The following is a 15,943-nucleotide window of genomic DNA, read 5'->3' as shown; positions in this document are numbered from 1 at the left end:
TAACAGTTTTATTGTAAAATTGTGAAATTCAACATTTCATAATGCGATAAGGGCCTTTCCAATTTGGGTGACGGCTCAATACTTCTGTACAAATCTTTATCTTTATCATCTTCTCCTGTGTTTTATTGGCAGTTCGCTAACCTTTATCTCCATCAAATTACTGTAGGTGGGGGAGGAGTTGGCCCCATGGTGGATGTGGACTGAGAGTGGAGCTTGTTCCAGACGGTCTGCAGCCAGACTCTTAGAATTTACAGTGATAAATTAACCTAACATGATGTCATTGGATGTTGGGAGGAAGTCTGAGAACCCATAGAGAACCTGTACATTCAGAGAACATGCAAACTCCACTCAGAAAGTCTGCTGTTCAAGTCTTGCTGTGATGCTGCAGTGCTAACAACAACTATACATGCAGTTTATTAACCCCATGTATGTCATATTTCATCCAGTTTCTGAGACTTTAAGCATCTTTTCATGGAAAAACCCTGCAGTAAGCACGCCTATTATCCTCTTCTGTTCCCTGGTGGACACATTGCGCACTACAATGACATTTGGTGATAAATGGTAAACATGCATAGAATTTATTTGTTAATTCATTCATCATTCATCTTAACATCCAAGTACAAAAAAGGTCACAGAGATGCTGGGGTCTATCCCAGCAATCATTAGGTACACCTGGACAGGTCTCCATTTCATCGTAGTGTTTAGTTTATTATTTTTAAAACAGTTTGCTGAAAAAACAAACATTTTAGATTTAAAAGAAGTGAATTTTCTCCCCATCTTTTCTTGGGTCAGAATTTTAAAGTGTTTTTTTTTTTTTTTTTTTTTTTTTTTTACATAATAAAGTCACATATGTAATTTAGGAAAATAGTGTTTAGATGAACATTTGAACAAATTCAAGGAATTTTTCATGATAAAAAAATAAACAAATTTAAAAGACTTTTTGAAAAGCATAATTTGCATAAAAAACGGATTATTTTCCATTTGAAAGGTAAACGTTTTGTGTATGAAACTACGGGCATTTGTCAGCTTTTCAGCGCTTCAGTTTTTTTTTTTTTTTTTGCTCCGACTCTGCTTATTAATGATAAATTGTGTGAAAATCGGATTTATGTTCACAAGACACGGACCAAGTTTTATTCTGAAAAGCTCCACAGTTTCCGGCTGTCGCGGCACTAGTACCGGAAACGGAAGTCAACACACATTGCACTGCAGAAGAAAGAGGACGTCACCTGGCGGGTTTCTGAGCGCGAGCGGTGACGTTTGGCAGGTGAGGGGCCAGAGATGAGACGATGGCTGTTTCTCAATCCAGGGTCTGCAGACTGCGGAGGCTACGAGGTGTTCCACGAGGTCTGCACACACCGAAGTGCGCTCACTGCCAGTAAGATGAGACGGCCTCTCCAGTGGACCAGAATTACCCATAGTGCTCCAGTCATCCGTTGCCTAGCCACTACATATGACAAGTTTATCTAATTACTGATCCTATTCTTCCACAAAAAGACACAAAATATTTTTAAATAACAGAAAATGGTTCCAGTAATTAAACTTTTATTGATTGTCATTTTCCTTTGTGTGTAAATGAGCAACATGAGGCGGTTTAGACGAGCTCTCCTCTGGCTGACGGCTCATCCTGTCAAGCTGACGTTAACTTCAGTGGAAAATAATCCTTGTTAGACACATATACAGTCGTCCTCATATGTATTCATACCCTCCCATTAAAGAAGGAGGAAACTGCTGGGAAATAAGCTGAAATTGACAATAGTTATAATAAATAAAAGTGTGATGAAAACCATGACATTATTTTCTAATTCTGGTTCAATTGAAAGATTTTTTAAAAACCAAACCAATATGATAGAATATGATAGTTAGTGGACGTATCGCAAGCTCAAACCGTCAATAAGAGAAGTCGTCCAAGAATCTACTTGTGTTTGTTTAGGAAAAACAAACAGGTGTTCATTGTTTACTAATGTTTGTTTAGTAAACACGAGCCAGTTGTTTACTCTTGTTTTAGTAAACACGAGCCAGTTGTTTACTCTTGTTAGTTTAGTAAACGAGAGCCAGTTGTTTACTCTTGTTTTAGTAAACACGAGCCAGTTGTTTACTCTTGTTAGTTTAGTAAACGAGAGCCAGTTGTTTACTCTTGTTTTAGTAAACACGAGCTGGTTGTTTACTCTTGTTTGTTCAGTAAATGCGATCCAGTTGTTTACTCTTGTTAGTTTAGGAAACGAGAGCCAGTTGTTTACTTTTGTTTTAGTAAACACGAGCCAGTTGTTTACCCTTGATTGTTTATTAAATGCGAGCCAGTTGTTTACTCTTGTTTTAGTAAACACGAGCCAGTTGTTTACTCTTGTTAGTTTAGTAAACGAGAGCCAGTTGTTTACTCTTGTTTGTTTAGTAAACGAGGGCCAGTTGTTTACTCTTGTTAGTAAACGAGAGCCAGTTGTTTACTCTTGTTTTAGTAAACACGAGCCAGTTGTTTACTCTTGTTAGTTTAGTAAACACGAGCCAGTTGTTTACTTTTGTTAGTTTAGGAAACGAGAGCCAGTTGTTTACTTTTGTTTTAGTAAACACGAGCCAGTTGTTTACCCTTGATTGTTTATTAAATGCGAGCCAGTTGTTTACTCTTGTTTTAGTAAACATGAGCCAGTTGTTTACTCTTGTTAGTTTCGTAAAGACGAGCCATTTGTTTGCTCTTCTGGTTTGGTAAACACGAGCCAGTTGTTTACTCGTTTGTTTAGTAAACACGAGCCAGTTGTTTACTCTTGTTAGTGTAGTAAACGAGAGCCAGTTGTTTACTCTAGTTTTAGTAAACATGAGCCAGTTGTTTACCCTTATTTGTTTAGTAAATGCGATCCAGTTGTTTACTCTTGTTTTAGTAAACACGAGCTGGTTGTTTACTCTTGTTTGTTTAGTAAACGAGAGCCAGTTGTTTACTCTTGTTTTAGTAAACACGAGCCAGTGGTTTACTCTTGTTAGTTTAGTAAACGAGAGCCAGTTGTTTACTCTTGTTTTAGTAAACACGAGCCAGTTGTTTACTCTTGTTTGTTCAGTAAATGCGATCCAGTTGTTTACTCTTGTTAGTTTAGGAAACGAGAGCCAGTTGTTTACTTTTGTTGTAGTAAACACGAGCCAGTTGTTTACCCTTGATTGTTTAATAAATGCGAGCCAGTTGTTTACTCTTGTTTTAGTAAACACGAGCCAGTTGTTTACTGTTGTTAGTTTCGTAAACACGAGCCATTTGTTTCCTCTTCTAGTTTGGTAAACACGAGCTGGTTGTTTACTCTTGTTTGTTTAGTAAACGAGGGCCAGTTGTTTACTCTTGTTTTAGTAATCACGATCCAGTAGTTTACTCTTGTTAGTTTCGTAAACACGAGCCATTTGTTTGCTCTTGTTAGTTTAGTAAACGAGAGCCAGTTGTTTACTCTTGTTTTAGTAAACACGAGCCAGTTGTTTACTCTTGTTTGTTTAGTAAACGAGGGCCAGTTGTTTACTCTTGTTTTAGTAAACACGATCCAGTAGTTTACTCTTGTTAGTTTCGTAAACACGAACCATTTGTTTGCTCTTCTAGTTTGGTAAACACTAGCCAGTTGTTTACTCTAGTTTTAGTAAACACGAGCCAGTTGTTTACTCTAGTTTTAGTAAACACGAGCCAGTTGTTTACTCTTGTTAGTTTAGTAAACACGAGCCAGTTGTTTACCCTTGTTTGTTTAGTAAATGCGATCCAGTTGTTTACTCTTGTTTTAGTAAACACGAGCCAGTTGTTTACTCTTGTAAGTTTAGTAAACACGAGCCAGTTGTTTACTCTTGTTAGTTTAGGAAACGAGAGCCAGTTGATTACTCTTGTTTGTTTAGTAAACACGAGCCAGTTGTTTACTCTTGATTGTTTAGTAAATGCGATCCAGTTGTTTACTCTTGTTAGTTTTGTAAACACGAGCCAGTTGTTTACTCTTGTTAGTTTGGTAAACACAAGCCAGTTGTTTACTCGTTTGTTTAGTAAACACGAGCCAGTTGTTTACTCTTGTTAGTTTAGTAAACACAAGCCAGTTGTTTACTCTTGTTTTAGTAAACACGAGCCAGTTGTTTACCCTTGATTGTTTAGTAAATGCAATCCAGTTGTTTACTCTTGTTAGTTTGGTGAACGCGAGCCAGTTGTTTACTCTTTTTAGTTTAGTAAACAAGTGCTAGTTGTTTACTCTTGTTAGTTTAGTAAACACGAGCCAGTTGTTTACTTGTTTGTTTAGTAAACACGAGCCAGTTGTTTACTCTTGTTTGTGTAGTAATTGCGAGCCAGTTGTTTACTCTTGTTAGTTTGGTAAACACGAACCAGTTGTTTACTCTTGTTAGTTTGGTAAACACGAGCCAGTTGTTTACTCTTGTTAGTTTGGTAAACACGAGCCAGTTGTTTACTTTTGTTAGTTTGGTAAATACGAGCCAGTTGTTCACTCTTCTTAGTTTGGTAAAGACAAGCCAGTTGTTTACCCTTGTTTGTTTAGTAAATGCGATCCAGTTGTTTACTCTTGTTTTAGTAAACACGAGCTGGTTGTTTACTCTTGTTTGTTTAGTAAACACGAGCCAGTTGTTTACTCTTGTTTGTTTAGTAAACGAGAGCCAGTTGTTTACTCTTGTTTTAGTGAACACGATCCAGTAGTTTACTCTTGTTAGTTTCATAAACACGAGCCATTTGTTTGCTCTTCTAGTTTGGTAAACACGAGCCAGTTGTTTACTCGTTTGTTTAGTAAACACGAGCCAGTTGTTTACTCTTGTTAGTTTAGTAAACACGAGCCAGTTGTTTACCCTTGTTTGTTTAGTAAATGCGATCCAGTTGTTTACTCTTGTTTTAGTAAACACAAGCCAGTTGTTTACTCTTGTTAGTTTAGTAAACACGAGCTAGTTGTTTACCCTTGTTTGTTTAGTAAACACGAGCCAGTTGTTTACTCTTGTTTGTTTAGTAAATGCAATCCAGTTGTTTACTCTTGTTAGTTTGGTAAATGCGATCCAGTTGTTTACTCTTGTTTGTTTAGTAAAGACGAGCCAGTTGTTTACTCTTGTTTGTTTAGTAAACACGAGCCAGTTGTTTACTCTTGTTAGTTTAGTAAAGACGAGCCAGTTGTTTACTCTTGTTTGTTTAGTAAATGCGATCCAGTTGTTTACTCTTGTTTGTTTAGTAAAGACGAGCCAGTTGTTTACTCTTGTTTGTTTAGTAAATGCAATCCAGTTGTTTACTCTTGTTAGTTTAGTAAACGAGAGCCAGTTTTTTACTCTTGTTAGTTTAGTAAACGAGAGCCAGTTTTTTACTCTTGTTTTAGTAAACACGAGCCAGTTGTTTACCCTTGATTGTTTAGTAAATGCAATCCAGTTGTTTACTCTTGTTAGTTTGGTAAATGCGATCCAGTTGTTTACCCTTGATTGTTTAGTAAATGCAATCCAGTTGTTTACTCTTGTTAGTTTGGTAAATGCGATCCAGTTGTTTACTCTTGTTTGTTTAGTAAAGACGAGCCAGTTGTTTACTCTTGTTTGTTTAGTAAACACGAGCCAGTTGTTTACTCTTGTTAGTTTAGTAAAGACGAGCCAGTTGTTTACTCTTGTTTGTTTAGTAAATGCGATCCAGTTGTTTACTCTTGTTTGTTTAGTAAACACGAGCCAGTTGTTTACTCTTGTTAGTTTAGTAAACGAGAGCCAGTTTTTTACTCTTGTTAGTTTAGTAAACGAGAGCCAGTTGTTTACTCTTGTTAGTTTAGTAAACGAGAGCCAGTTTTTTTCTCTTGTTTTAGTAAACACGAGCCAGTTGTTTACCCTTGATTGTTTAGTAAATGCAATCCAGTTGTTTACTCTTGTTAGTTTGGTGAACGCGAGCCAGTTGTTTACTCTTTTTAGTTTAGTAAACAAGTGCTAGTTGTTTACTCTTGTTAGTTTAGTAAACACGAGCCAGTTGTTTACTTGTTTGTTTAGTAAACACGAATCAGTTGTTTACTCTTGTTAGTTTAGTAAAGACGAGCCAGTTGTTTACCCTTGATTGTTTAGTAAATGCAATCCAGTTGTTTACTCTTGTTAGTTTGGTGAACGCGAGCCAGTTGTTTACTCTTTTTAGTTTAGTAAACAAGTGCTAGTTGTTTACTCTTGTTAGTTTAGTAAACACGAGCCAGTTGTTTACTTGTTTGTTTAGTAAACACGAATCAGTTGTTTACTCTTGTTAGTTTAGTAAAGACGAGCCAGTTGTTTACTCTTGTTTGTGTAGTAATTGCGAGCCAGTTGTTTACTCTTGTTAGTTTGGTAAACACGAACCAGTTGTTTACTCTTGTTAGTTTGGTAAACACGAGCCAGTTGTTTACTCTTGTTAGTTTGGTAAATACGAGCCAGTTGTTCACTCTTCTTAGTTTGGTAAAGACAAGCCAGTTGTTTACCTTTGTTTGTTTAGTAAATGCGATCCAGTTGTTTACTCTTGTTATTTTAGTAAACACAAGCCAGTTGTTTACTCTTGTTTGTTTAGTAAACGCGAGCCAGTTGTTTACTCTTGTTAGTTTGGTAAACACGAGCCAGTTGTTTACTCTTGTTAGTTTGGTAAACATGAGCCAGTTGTTTACTCTTGTTATTTTAGTAAATACGAGCCAGTTGTTTACTCTTGTTAGTTTAGTAAACACGAGCCAGTTGTTTACTTTTGTTAGTTTGGTAAACACGAGCCAGTTGTTTACTCTTGTTAGTTTGGTAAACACGAACCAGTTGTTTACTCTTGTTAGTTTGGTAAACACGAGCCAGTGGTTTACTCTTGTTTGTTTAGTAAATGCCAGCCAGTTGTTTACTCTTGTTTGTTTAGTAAACTCCAGCCAGTTGTTTACTCTTGTTAGTTTAGTAAACACGAGCCAGTTGTTTACTTATTTGTTTAGTAAACACGAGCAAGTTGTTTACTCTTGTTATTTTAGTAAAGACGAGCCAGTTGTTTACCCTTGTTTGTTTAGTAAATGCGATCCAGTAGTTCACTCTTGTTAGTTTCATAAACACGAGCCAGTTGTTGACTTATTTGTTTAGTAAATGAGTGCCAGTTGTTTACTCTTGTTAGTTTAGTAAACATGAGCCAGTTGTTTACTTTTGTTAGTTTGGTAAACACGAGCCAGTTGTTTACTCTTGTTAGTTTAGTAAACGCGAGCCAGTTGTTTACTCTTGTTAGTTTAGTAAACGAGTGCCAGTTGTTTACTCTTGTTAGTTTAGTAAACACGAGCCAGTTGTTTACTCTTGTTAGTTTAGTAAACGAGAGCCAGTTTTTTACTCTTGTTAGTTTAGTAAACGAGAGCCAGTTGTTTACTCTTGTTAGTTTAGTAAACGAGAGCCAGTTTTTTACTCTTGTTTGTTTAGTGAATGCGATCCAGTTGTTTACTCTTGTTAGTTTAGTAAAGGCATTCCAGTTGTTTACTCTTGTTATTTTAGTTAGCACGAGCCAGTTGTTTACTCTTGTTTGTTTAGTGAATGCGATCCAGTTGTTTACTCGTTATTTTAGTAAACGCGATCCAGTTGTTTACTCTTGTTAGTTTGGTAAACACGAGCCAGTTGTTTACTCTTGTTTGTTTGGTAAACACGAGCCAGTTTACTCTTGTTAGTTTAGTAAACACGAGCCAGTTGTTTACTCTTGTTATTTTAGTTACCACGAGCCAGTTGTTTACTCTTGTTTGTTTAGTGAATGCGATCCAGTTGTTTACTCGTTATTTTAGTAAACGCGATCCAGTTGTTTACTCTTGTTTGTTTAGTCAACGCGATCCAGTTGTTTACTCTTGTTAGTTTAGTAAACGAGAGCCAGTTGTTTACTCTTGTTAGTTTTGTAAACGAGAGCCAGTTGTTTACTCTTGTTAGTTTGGTAAATACGAGCCAGTTTTTTACTCGTTATTTTAGTAAACGCGATCCAGTTGTTTACTCGTGTTAGTTTGGTAAACACGAGCCAGTTGTTTACTCTTGTTAGTTTGGTAAATACGAGCCAGTTGTTTACTCTTGTTAGTTTAGTAAACGAGAGCCAGTTGTTTACACTTGTTAGTTTTGTAAACGAGAGCCAGTTGTTTACTCTTGTTAGTTTGGTAAACATGAGCCAGTTGTTTACTCTTGTTAGTTTGGTAAACGAGAGCCAGTTGTTTACTCTTGTTAGTTTTGTAAACGAGAGCCAGTTGTTTACTCTTGTTATTTTAGTTAACACGAGCCAGTTGTTTACTCTTGTTTGTTTAGTGAATGCGATCCAGTTGTTTACTCGTTATTTTAGTAAACGCGATCCAGTTGTTTACTCTTGTTTGTTTAGTCAACGCGATCCAGTTGTTTACTCTTGTTAGTTTGGTCAACACGATCCAGTTGTTTACTCTTGTTAGTTTGGTAAATACGAGCCAGTTGTTTACTCTTGTTAGTTTAGTAAACGAGAGCCAGTTGTTTACTCTTGTTAGTTTTGTAAACGAGAGCCAGTTGTTTACTCTTGTTAGTTTGGTAAATACGAGCCAGTTTTTTACTCGTTATTTTAGTAAACGCGATCCAGTTGTTTACTCTTGTTAGTTTGGTCAACACGATCCAGTTGTTTACTCTTGTTAGTTTGGTAAACACGAGCCAGTTGTTTACTCTTGTTAGTTTGGTAAATACGAGCCAGTTGTTTACTCTTGTTAGTTTAGTAAACGAGAGCCAGTTGTTTACACTTGTTAGTTTTGTAAACGAGAGCCAGTTGTTTACTCTTGTTAGTTTGGTAAACATGAGCCAGTTGTTTACTCTTGTTAGTTGGGTAAACGAGAGCCAGTTGTTTACTCTTGTTAGTTTTGTAAACGAGAGCCAGTTGTTTACTCTTGTTAGTTTGGTAAATACGAGCCAGTTGTTTACTAGTATTAGTTTGGTAAATACGAGCCAGTTGTTTACTCTTGTTTGTTTAGTAAATGCAATCCAGTTGTTTACTAGTATTAGTTTGGTAAACACGAGCCAGTTGTTTACTCTTGTTAGTTTAGTAAATACGAGCCAGTTGTTTACTCTTGTTAGTTTAGTAAACGAGAGCCAGTTGTTTACTCTTGTTAGTTTAGTAAAGACGAGCCAGTTGTTTACTTTTCTTTTTTTGGTAAACACGAGCCAGTTGTTTACTCGTTAGTTTAGTAAACGCATTCCAGTTGTTTACTCTTGTTAGTTTAGTAAAGACGAGCCAGTTGTTTACTCGTTTGTTTCATAAACACCAGACAGTTGTTTACTCTTGTTAGTTTAGTTAACACGATCCAGTTGTTTACTCTTGTTAGTTTGGTAAATGCGAGCCAGTTGTTTACTCTTGTTAGTTTGGTAAATACGAGCCAGTTGTTTACTCTTGTTAGTTTAGTAAAGACGAGCCAGTTGTTTACTCTTGTTAGTTTAGTAAAGACGAGCCAGTTTTTTTACTTTTTTTTTAGTAAACGCGAGCCAGTTGTTTACTTGGCAGTAGTGGGGCTAGCCTGGCGGTTTGGGGGTCTCCCCGCCACGTGGGTCAGGGCAGCCGGTGGAGCCGCTGGACCAGCGATGCTTTGGGTTCCTGGTTGCTGCAGTGCAGGAAACCAACGTAAATTGTGAAGATGAGGAGTTGTTTTCCTGCTGGAAAGATCCGTCTGTGTGTTAAACTAGCGAAGCATTTCAGCCCGGTAGGGTTGCACCTGAAGGATAAACCGCCGTCGGGTGCAAACAGGCGACGAGAGATCATAGTCATGTTTCAGTCAGCCAGCAGAATTTTCTTGATGTCTCTTCAGATTGACCACAAGTAGTCAATAAAAGTTGTTCTACTGCAGTAAGCATTGTCTTCTTGTATGGTTTTCATGGATACCACAAGAAATCTGCTTTCTGGCAAATGGTTTACTGCGGTGGATGGATGGGTGGATGGATGGATGGAATGATGGGTGAGTGGATGGATGGAATGATGGGTGGATGGATGGATGGAATGATGGGTGGGTGGATGGATGGAATGATGGATGGGTGGGTGGATGGATGGATGGAATGATGGATGGGTGGGTGGATGGATGGATGGAATGATGGGTGGGTGGATGGATGGATGGAATGATGGGTGAGTGGATGGATGGAATGATGGGTGGATGGATGGATGGAATGATGGGTGGGTGGATGGATGGAATGATGGATGGGTGGGTGGATGGATGGAATGATGGATGGGTGGGTGGATGGATGGATGGAATGATGGGTGGGTGGATGGGTGGGTGGATGGATGGGTGGATGGATGGATGGAATGATGGGTGAGTGGATGGATGGAATGATGGGTGGATGGATGGATGGAATGATGGGTGGGTGGATGGATGGAATGATGGATGGGTGGGTGGATGGATGGAATGATGGATGGGTGGGTGGATGGATGGATGGAATGATGGGTGGGTGGGTGGATGGATGGAATGATGGGTGGGTGGATGGATGGAATGATGGATGGGTGGGTGGATGGATGGAATGATGGATGGGTGGGTGGATGGATGGGTGGATGGATGGATGGATGGAATGATGGGTGGGTGGATGGATGGATGGAATGATGGATGGGTGGGTGGATGGATGGAATGATGGGTGGGTGGATGGATGGAATGATGGGTGGGTGGATGGATGGATGGATGGATGGGTGGATGATGGATGGGGGGAGTCTGTGCTGCCCAGACCAGTTGTCTGTTAACCCTAACCCTCCTGAAACAGACCCAGATGTTTGTTGTTTACTTCTGTGTGTTTGTAAACAAACTGTTGGACCAGAAGAAAAGCCAGAAACTGCAGGTTTTTATGTGTAAAATCTGATGTGAAACTGGTCCGAAATGATCTCTTCTAGACCTGCATGCAGGGCGGCCGGCCGGTGGTGGATGTGGTCCGCCTGGGCCTGGTCTCCTACCAGGAGGGTCTGCGGCTGCAGCAGGTCTACGTGAACCGCCACAAGTCTGGTCTGGCTCATGCTCTGCTGCTGTGTGAGCACCTGCCAGTCTACACCACCGGGATCCGCCACAAACCATACCCTGCGTCTCTGCTAGACCAGCTGGTCTTGCTGGGGGCGGATGTGCACCGCACCAACCGAGGAGGACTCATCACCTTCCACGGACCGGGTCAGCTGGTCTGCTACCCGGTCCTGAACCTGAGCAGCTTTAAGAAGGTCAGAGAGCAGAGAGATAGCGGCGTGCTGTGAAAAGGTGGTTCTGATCCAGGTTCTGTCTCTTCAGAGCGTCCGCTGGTACGTGGGTCAGCTGGAGAAGACGGTTGTCTCCATCTGCAGCCGGTTGGGTGTCCAGGCGTCCACGTCGCCTTACACAGGAGTTTGGGTCGGAGACAACAAGATCTGTGCCATTGGTACGGTTTCTGTCTTCACTTCAGGTTTCATGTGACAGGCGGCCATGTTGGATGAAAGATGGCTGCCTATCAGATGTTTGTCAGATTTAAAAAGAGATGAAGCTGTAAGACCAGTTTCCACCAGCAGGTCCGGTTCACTAGGGTCTGGCCCGGTAAACTCTGATCTGTTTCCATGCAACCACGTACAGACCGGGACCCAGCCTCGTAGCAGGATTTACCAGACCATGGGCCTCATTCATAAAACGCTGAGGAGCATCCACACTGAATGTATTTGTACGGCAGAAAGAATCCAGATCTACAAACACCATGTGCAGAAATTCACCAACGTAACCGTACATGTAGCTGTACATGTAACCGTACATGTAACCGTACATGTAACACATAACTGTACATGTAACTGTACATGTAACGTGTAACCGTACATGTAACACGTAACTGTACATCTAACAAGTAACTGTACATGCAACACGTAACCGTACATGTAACTGTTATTGTAACGTGTAACCGGACATGTAACTGTACATGTAACACGTAACAGTACATGTAGCTGTACATGTAACATGTAACTGTACATGTGACATGTAAATGTACATGTAACACTTAACTGTGCATGTAACACTTAACCGTACATGTAACTGTACATGTAACACGTAACCGTACATGTAACTGTACATGTAACACGTAACTGTACATGTAACTGTACATGTAACACAAAACTGTACATGTAACTGTACATGCAACATGTAACTGTACATGTAACTGTACATGTAACACGTAACCGTACATGTAACTGCACATGTAACACGTAACTGTACATTTAACACGTAACTGTATATGTAACATGTAACTGTACATGTAACATGCAACTGTAAATGTAACATGTAACTGTACATGTAACACGTAACCGTACATGTAACCGTACATGTAACATGACATGTAACATGTAACTGTACGTGTAACAGGTAACTGTACATGTAACATGTAACTGTACATCTAACATGTAACCCTACGTGCAACATGTAACCGTACATGCAACATGTAACCGTACATGCAACATGTAACCGTACATGTAACTGCACATGTAACACGTAACTGTACATGTAACACGTAACCGTACATGTAACTGCACATGTAACACGTAACTGTACATGTAACACGTAACTGTATATGTAACATGTAACTGTACATGTAACATGCAACTGTAAATGTAACACGTAACTGTACATGTAACACGTAACAGTACATGTAGCTGTACATGTAACATGTAACTGTACATGTGACATGTAAATGTACATGTAACACTTAACTGTGCATGTAACACTTAACCGTACATGTAACTGTACATGTAACACGTAACCGTACATGTAACTGTACATGTAACACGTAACTGTACATGTAACTGTACATGTAACACAAAACTGTACATGTAACTGTACATGCAACATGTAACTGTACATGTAACTGTACATGTAACACGTAACCGTACATGTAACTGCACATGTAACACGTAACTGTACATTTAACACGTAACTGTATATGTAACATGTAACTGTACATGTAACATGCAACTGTAAATGTAACATGTAACTGTACATGTAACACGTAACCGTACATGTAACCGTACATGTAACATGACATGTAACATGTAACTGTACGTGTAACAGGTAACTGTACATGTAACATGTAACTGTACATCTAACATGTAACCCTACGTGCAACATGTAACCGTACATGCAACATGTAACCGTACATGCAACATGTAACCGTACATGTAACTGCACATGTAACACGTAACTGTACATGTAACACGTAACCGTACATGTAACTGCACATGTAACACGTAACTGTACATGTAACACGTAACTGTATATGTAACATGTAACTGTACATGTAACATGCAACTGTAAATGTAACACGTAACTGTACATGTAACACGTAACCGTACATGTAACAGGACATGTAACACAAAACTGTACATGTAACACGTAACTGTACATGTAACACTTAACCGTACATGTAACTGTACATGTAACACGTAACTTTACGTGTAACATGTATCTGTACATGTAACATGTAACAGTAACTGTTCATGTAACACATAACTGTACATGTAACTGTACATGTAACATGTAACTGTACATGTGACAGTACAAGTAACTGTACATGTAACACGTAACTGTACATGTAAGACAAAACTGTACATGTAACACGTAACTGGACATGTAACCGTACATCTAACATGTAACCGTACATGTGACATGTAACTGTACATGTAACTGTACATATAACATGTAACTGTACATGGAACATGTATCCGTACATGTAACATGTAACTGTATATGTAACTGGACATCTAACATGTAACTGTACATGTTACATGTAACTGTACATGTTACATGTAACTGTACATGTAACACTTAACTGTACATGTAACTGTACATGTAACATGTAACTGGACATGCAACACAAAACTGTACATGTGACATGTAACTGTACATGTAACACGTAACTGTACATGTAACACGTAACTGTACATGAAACACGTAACTGTACATGTAACACGTAACTGTACATGAAACACGTAACTGTATATGAAACACGAAACTGTACATGTAACCGTACATATAACTGTACATGGAACACAAAACTGTACATGTTACATGTAACTGTACATCCAACATGTAACTGTACATGTAACACGTAACTGTACATGTAACATGTAACTGTACATGTAACACTTAACTGGACATGTAACATGTAACTGGACATGTAACACTTAACCGTATATGTAACTGGACATGTAACATGTAACTGGACATGTAACACATAACCGTATATGTAACTGTACATGTAACATGTAACTGTACATGTAACACCTAACTGTACATGTAACACGTAACTGTATATGTAACACCTAACTGTACATGAAACTGTACGTCTAACATGTAACTGTACATGGAACACGTACCTGCACATGTAACATGTAACTGTACATGTAACATGTAACACGTAACTGTAAATGTAACTGTACAGGTAACACGTAACTGTATATGTAACCGTACATATAACTGTACATGTAACGTAACTGTACATGTAACATGTAACCGAACATGTAACTATACATGTAACATGTAACTGTACATGGAACACGTAACCGTACATGTAACACGTAACTGTACATGTAACACATAACTGTACATGTAACACGTAACTGTACATGTAACCGTACATGTAACATGTATCCGTACATGTAACATGTAACTGTATATGTAACTGGACATCTAACATGTAACCGTACATGTAACTGTACATGCAACACGTAACTGTTCATGTAACATGAAACTCTACACCTAACATGTAACTGTACATGTAACACGTAACTGTACATGTAACATGTAACCGTACATGTAACTGTCCATCTAACATGTAATTGTACATGTAACACGTAGCTGTACATGTAACAGTACATCTAACATCTAACTGTACATGTAACATGTAGCTGTACATGTAACCGTACATGTAACACGTAAATGTAACTGTACATGTAACATTTAGTGGTACATGTAACGTAATCGTACATGTAACTGCATCTAACATGTAACCGTACATGTAACATGTAACTGTACACGTAACATGTAACCGTACATGTAACAAGTAGCTGTACGTGTAACTGTACATGTAAGACGTAGCTGCACATGTAACTGTACATGTAACACGTAACTGTCCATGTAACATGTAACCGTACGTTATTCTCAGATGAGCTGTATTTTACCAGAAAGCGGCGTTTCCGTGACACCGTAGATCCTTCCAGCAGGTTTATGGTTCCATGTGGAAAAGCTGAGATTCCTGCAAACTGTGTGTTATTGTCGGTCCGTTCTTCCCCAGCGCAGGAAACTGATGCCTACATCATAGTAATGATGTCATCCTGATGACATCATCACGCTTAGCGCCGCTGACATAAAAATATGGATGATTTCCATGACGACGTTGAGCGGAACCGTCCAGTTCCGGTACCGCACCTCCACTGGTGCAAACTGGGCTTCTTTGTCCCCCAGTGGGACGTCTGTTCACTGAAGGTTTGTAGAAAACAGAATCAGAACTAAACAGAGAACTCTGTCCATCATGGTCCCAGGTCCATAATCCAGTCATGGATCCACCAGAACTGAAAACAAGCAGATGTTCTGTGTTCCAGGTTGACAACCTGCGTCTCCGCATGTCCGTCCACAGGGATCCATTGTGGACGCTACATCACGTCTCACGGCCTGGCTCTGAACTGCAACACGGACCTGTCCTGGTTTGGACACATCGTCCCCTGTGGCATAGAAGGAAAAGGTGTGACGTCGCTGAGCCAGGAGCTGAAGAGGGACGTGGATGTAGAGGAGGTGGTACCACACCTGCTGCAGGCCTTCCGAGACCACTTCACCTGTCAGCTGACCGAAACCAGCTGATGAGGACAACCGCGTGTCTCCGATCAGAACTGGTTTTATCTGGTTAAGATGTCCTGGTGTCCTCTGAAACCATAAAATGTCCTCAACTACCAGCTTCAGTGTCCGATTCTTTAGTTCCTGAACCAGATCAGACTCTGCGTCTTCCCCCAGAACCGGTTCTACCCAAACCCCGGAACCTGTTCCTGAACGGGTCCTCCCCGGAACCTGTTCCTGGAGAACTG

The 15,943-nt window shown here is 39.5% G+C and overlaps 1 protein-coding gene across 1 annotated transcript; it reads left to right on the top strand.

The window, feature by feature from the left end:
• The first annotated feature begins 1,177 nt into the window (after nucleotides 1–1,177).
• On the top strand, nucleotides 1,178–15,926 carry lipt2 (lipoyl(octanoyl) transferase 2). Its single transcript, XM_079246778.1, has 4 exons — nucleotides 1,178–1,264; nucleotides 10,766–11,080; nucleotides 11,148–11,274; nucleotides 15,502–15,926. Exons 2-4 carry the CDS (start codon nucleotides 10,772–10,774, stop codon nucleotides 15,720–15,722), a joined length of 657 nt encoding a protein of 218 aa, XP_079102904.1. The 5' UTR covers nucleotides 1,178–1,264; nucleotides 10,766–10,771; the 3' UTR covers nucleotides 15,723–15,926.
• The last annotated feature ends 17 nt before the right edge of the window (nucleotides 15,927–15,943 follow it).

The sequence above is a fragment of the Telmatherina bonti genome (assembly GCF_933228915.1).
Source record: "Telmatherina bonti genome assembly, chromosome: 9".
NCBI classification, from domain to species: domain Eukaryota; kingdom Metazoa; phylum Chordata; class Actinopteri; order Atheriniformes; family Telmatherinidae; genus Telmatherina; species Telmatherina bonti.
Note: the sequence above shows the minus strand (reverse complement) of the source record. Positions and strands in the feature narration are given on the sequence as shown.